At 44.4% G+C, this 6000-nt stretch overlaps 1 protein-coding gene across 2 annotated transcripts in view; it reads left to right on the forward strand.

The window, feature by feature from the left end:
- fignl2 (fidgetin like 2) overlaps positions 1-6000 on the forward strand; it is an 18618-nt gene extending 12618 nt beyond the window's left edge. For both annotated transcript variants that reach the window (XM_008413569.3, XM_008413570.3), the window contains one exon: positions 811-6000. In XM_008413569.3, coding sequence (XP_008411791.1) covers positions 811-2855 — 2045 coding nt within the window. In that variant the 3' untranslated portion in view covers positions 2856-6000. The remainder of the gene's footprint in view (positions 1-810) is intronic.

The following is a 6000-nucleotide window of genomic DNA, read 5'->3' on the forward strand; positions in this document are numbered from 1 at the left end:
GCAGCAGCACTGAGAAAAGATGCCTTTCCTGACAGAGGAAGTTCACTTCTTGGCACAGGAGGCGTCCTTGATCACGTCTCGTTATACACAATAGTCAAAGTAACGGAGATCCACCAGTTTCTAAGTCATGTTTTTTTTGTAAAATATCAACCTGCTGATTCTGTTTTCTGTTTAAGAACTACATATAATCAATGATATTAAAATATTTTTTAATAATTAAGATTTATTAATATTGTTTGCCTTCTTGCCAAAACCAGTCATTCATTTGCTGAGCAGGGCTGCAAGATAAAGTGAATACACAGAGCTGCAATATTTTTGCCTTACAGTACAATTTATGTATCATTTGGAGTCAACTCAGGGTTTTTTTTTGCAGTCTGTAAAGTTTGAAAGTATTTTCCAGATCTGGATAAGACTAGACAATAAGGAAAACATTTTTTATATTTCAAGACTTATGTCCCATTCCATTACCTGAAAGATCCATCCATCCATTACTTAATGGCAGCCATTACTTTAAAATATTTATAAAATTGAACTTTTAATCAGGAAAACACACACAAAAAACCATGTAAGTGTAAGACTTATACTATGTTGATATATTTGAAAGAAAATCTGTGGTATGAGAAAGAAACTGTACAATTCAGTACAGTAAATAAATTTGAGGATGTCAATAATTAATAAAAAAAACTAGGTAAAACTGTTTCATTATTTTCAACATGGAATACAGTTACTCCAGAAACAGCGTCGGTCTAAAGTTTTTTGGCATAGTTGCATGTAAAATAATTTGATGTTTTTTGTGACTTGTCTCGTCAGGCCTGTTAAAGATGCACTGGAACCCAGAGCATGCCCAGCCCCTCAGCCAGTGGCCCGAGCAGCACCTGGACGTCTCCTCCACCACCTCCTCTCCAGCCCACAAGGGGGATCTCTACTCCGGCCGCGGACGCAGCTCCTACAACTACGCCTGGGCCAACGACGACATCTCCGCCCTCACAGCCTCAAACCTCCTGAAGCGCTACGCTGAAAAGTACGCGGGTGTGTTGGACTCACCGTACGACCGGCCTCCTACGGTGGGAACGTACCCAGAGCCGGGGGCATTTGGGGGCCTTAACGGCCAGAAGACAGAGCTGGAGCCTTGGCCGCTCACACACAACGTTGATGGCTCTTATCCTTTGGTTCCTCCTGGAGGCCATGAGAGTCTTTCGAGCTCCAAGACTGTTGCCACATCTGCGGGCCTCCCTGGGGTGAGCAGCGTGTCAGTAGTCAACAGTAATCTGTCAGACTCGGCCTACAGTGGCAGCAGCTCCTGCAGCGGTTCAGGCGAGTATCCCTCCAGCTACAACGGCACCTATCTCTCCTCAGGGTTCTGTCCTCAGCCCAGTGCAGCACTTCCCCCCACCTCCCTTCACACTCTGCAACCCACACCCACTCTGGTGCCCAGCTACAGCCCCAACACACCAGTTTATAACTACCCACCCAGCACATACCCACCCCAGACTAGCCTTGCTCCCAGCTACAGTCATCCCTCCACAACGTACCTCCCCTCAGGTCTACCAGCTCCTACCCCTATCCCCTCCAGGCCCACAGTGGTTGGAGGCTCATACAGCTACCAGAGCGCCAACCTCGGAGCATCCGAGTCTGGAGGGACATTAAAGAGGAAGGCCTTTGAAATGGGCGTAGAGGAGGATGACAGTGGGGATCGATCACGGTACAGGAAGTACAGCTATGATGCCCTGAAGGCTGGAGGAACCTCTCCCTATGGAGTGAGTGAGAAAACAGAGTGCAGGGGAAATGGATTCAGCAGCTCAGGCAGCTCAGACCCTCAAACCTTCAAGTCCAGCAAGCCCTCCTCTCAGCCCCTGGTGTCTCCTCAGTATGGGGCCGGAGGGGAGTACAGTCCTCCTGCAGGCATGACGGGGGAGAACGGGGTGACGGAGCAGGGCTTCACCCAGCAACAGCACCGCCCCCAGTCACTCAAACGCCCTGCGTTGTGTTCTGCACCTATTGAAGCTATGAAGAGCCCAGACCCCCGACTGCTGGAGCTCATCAACGGAGAGTTGTTAGACTGCAGCCCTGCACTGCTCTGGACCGAACTGTTTGGGCTCACTCACGTCAAGGCTGCCCTGGAAGAGGACCTGCTGTGGCCCGTGTTACGGCCCAGCCCATTGGTGCGCCCGCCAAGAACCGTCCTGCTGTTTGGTCCCAGAGGAGGGGGGAAGACGACGCTGATTCGTTCGTTGGCCTCGCAGATGGGGGCTTCCTTCTACCGTGTGAGCGGACCTATGTTGGCATCTAAAGGGAAGCTCGAAGCAGAACACATTCTGGGTTCTCTGCTGCAGGTGGCAGGGGCTCGGCAACCCGCCGTGATTCTGCTCAGTCAGGTGGAAGCAATGGAGGAGGAGGAGGGGCTGAGGCAGATACTGCTGACAACTCTGGAGAAAATCCAGGTGGGGCCCACAGGTTTGGTTATTCTTGTGTGTGCCACTGGTAGGCCAGATCTCCTGCAGGACCCGGTCCACCGGAGCTTCGCCAAGAAGTATTATGTGAGCCTCCCTGACATGGGGATCCGTCAGCATGTCCTGCTGCAGGCGCTGACGCCTCAGGGTTGCACCCTGAGTGAGAGGGAGATGACCGCTGTGCTGCAGCGCACCGAGGGCTTCTCCGTGTGGGAGCTGCTGCAGCTGAGCCAGCAGGTGCTCTCCTCAGCATCTTCCCCGGCCGGAGCCATGCACGGCCTCACCACGTCCCCCAAAACTCCGGACTTTACAGATTTTGAGAATGCCTTTTGCAAGGTGCGCCCACACACCACCACAAAGGACCTGGACACTTGTATAGAGTGGAGCAAGATGTACAGCCACTGAGAAAGCAGCTAGTCACCGTACTCGGACTGCACTACGACCCTGTTTTTGCTTCGGCATTTTAAAGCCTTGGGGATATTTTGTTGTTGTTTCCTAATTACTGATTATGCAGCCAAAAGAGCCAGAGAATCTCGACGGTAAGGGCAGCGCTGATAAAGTTATTTCACTGGCAGGAACCTGACACGGTATACTGTTTGTTTTGCCCAGAACACTGATAATATTTGATGTTTTCCCAAAGAAAAAGTGAGGTGAACGGGTTTTAGTCATTTGGCCAACAGGGGAAATCGGAGGGGTGTCTCGATTAGCCTGGGTCCAGGACAAAATCAGTTATTTGTTGCTAGGCGATGTGGTCCAACATTATGGATAATCAGGGTTTGGAAAATCCGCCCTTTGGCTGCTACTCTCAGGATCCTATTTATTACCAATCCACTTCCATGTTATCCTACAGTCAATGTAGTCATAGGATTGTCGCTCAAAGGGCTTGGGATCAGCAACACTTCAGCAACTTTTTTTTTTTACCAAAAACGTGACAAACCAAATACATAATAATAATAATAATAATAATAATAATAATAATAATAATAATAATAATAATAATAATAATAATAATAATAATTAAAAAAAAGCACTGATAATTTCTCAAAACTGACTAGTAGTAACAAAGTAAAAATTGCAGCATGTTGATATTCACAATAGCTTTTTTACCAAACTATGACACAAAAACCTTCTCGGAGAAAACAAGTGAAGCTGGGCCTCCTTTGTCCTGGAATACAGCTGTTGAAGTGGAGTGTTTTTATGTTTCGTTGCAGAACCACTTCTCGTGCTTCACCCATCTAATCACCAACTGCGCTGTGCTTATAGTAAATATAGTACGATGAACCCAAAACCTGCTTCACGATTCACATTCCTCATCAGGTTCAGTTTCCCACCTGCAGAACAACACCTGCGCATTCAGCTTGTCCCACATCGTGTTGGTTTTCCTGCCTCCGTTCCTCCTGTGTTTTTTTTGGGGGGGTTTTTTCCTTGTATTATGTGATATTGTTTGAAATGCTCAGGAAGAATTTCTTTACCTCAGAAATATGAAATAAAGAATGTATGTAATCTTAGGGTCTTAGATGAGAGTGAGATAGAAGAGCGAGGAGGACCGTGACAGTCTCGTGAAAAACCCACTGCGGCTGGGCTTGTACCTCAGCAGAGAAACTTGAATATTCTACAAAGAGTAACATTGAATGTAATTCAGGTATTTCAAAGGATATTTGATGCCATAAATCCATGTATTATTATATATGAATATATAAATACTTTTTTTTTCGTTTGTTTCAGTTCTTTTACCATTTATTTTTTAATGTAGTTTATGGTGAAGTGATGATTGTCTTTGAGAAATGTAGAAAACAGAAAATATTTCTTCTTTTGTTGGACAAACTGCTGGGAAATGCACCGTTTGGTGTTTTCCTCACACATCTACACACACAGACGTCATTTATCAGCAAACCTTGGCAAACGTGTAAAACCCCTTAAAATAATTTATTCTACTAGCTTTAAGTCGCAGAAATACATTTCGAAACATCCAATCTAAAAACCTCCCAAATTTGTCAACTTTTTTAAGTTGATTGGAGTTTTTATGAAGTTTGAGATAAAACTCTTTTAACCTGGAATTGTCCTATATAAAACCTCTATGTTCATGAGGTAACAATCCCATCAGTTGTTTGATTTTCATTAAATTTCCTGTCAATATGGGCTCCTTGTGTAAATATTAGCTTACTTAAAAAAGGGACTCATTTTTAATGTTTTCATTTTTTATTATTGGGCTCTTGGGTGGATGAGGACTCATACGCATTTTGCCACCATAACAACAGCTAGATGCTTCCCTCACACCAAATGGCTCCTTAGGAGGTCAGTAAACATGTGGACTTGTATTAACCCTTTAACTGGAGCTGTTTCTTTGGTCAGATGAGACAAAGATTGTGCTGGAAAGAAATAAACACTCTCGGTGGGTCCGGTGCAAAAAATATTAAGAGGCCTTAAAGTATGACGGAGGATCAGTGATGCTGTGGGTCTCTTGTTTGAGTGCATGGAATCACCAGGAGCCTATAGTAAAATATTGATTTATTTTAAGGCTTTTTGCACATTTTTACCAGGCGTGCCAAGGAATCTGACCGCAACTGTAAGTTTGTTCTGTGTTGTGGTTCTAAATTGTATTTCTAAATTCAATAAATAAATAAACACAGAACCAACCCCAATGCACTGACAGTCATCATCTGAACCCAAAACTTGATTAAAATTACTTAAAATATCAACCCCAACTAGTAGTTCAGACCAAGGTGTTGCATGTGGCTTTCGGTACATCTCAAAGATTATTTACAATTATTCTGTGCATAAGCCGGCATGTAGACAATCCAGCAATATATCTCCTTTTAGACGCCGGGAAAAAACCCAGTCAACGTTCTGCAGGCAAAGCGGCTTGTAAGTTTCAGGATGATGTAATATTTCCCTATCCTTCATCCCTCCCTCTGTCGCTCCATCCCCATCATTCTTTTTTTTTTTTTCTTTTCCCAAATACAATCTCATTAAAGTGGATTGCCCCCGGCCACAGGCCCCAGTGACCATGTGGCGTTGAATCTCCTCCCCATCGTCCCTCCTCCTCCCTTTCTACTTCCCGTATTCTGATTTCTCCGGAGTGGAAGTGGACTGATTGATGCCCGGCAATCCTATATCTCAGAGCAGCCTTCCCTCACCAGCTGGTGGCTTCGGCCAGATCAATCAGAGTGACCCCCACTGTTTTGGAAATTAAAAAAAAAAAAAAAAAAAAACACTTTTCCACAATTGCTCACATTAAATTACAGAAATGAAATCACTTCCTTCTCTCTGTCGACAGTTTGTCCACCAAAACAAGCTTTTATTTTGTCCACTTCTAATCTGCCCACCGCAGTAACTTTTTCTCTTGGTTATTGTACATTTTCTGTGACCATTTCTACCTCATTTTTGCAGCATATTGTACATGAAAATATTTATTTCATGTCGTTTTATTTGATGTCTGTTTTAAAAATGATAATGATGTTTCTTGAACTGTAATAGTCTACCTCAGAAAAGACTGTATTTTAAGAGAAGAGTATCACACAATATTAAACAGAATTTGTCAATATTGCAA

This window comes from Poecilia reticulata, chromosome 7 (assembly GCF_904066995.2).
Source record: "Poecilia reticulata chromosome 7, P_reticulata-male-v2, whole genome shotgun sequence".
Classification (NCBI taxonomy): Eukaryota; Metazoa; Chordata; class Actinopteri; order Cyprinodontiformes; family Poeciliidae; genus Poecilia; species Poecilia reticulata.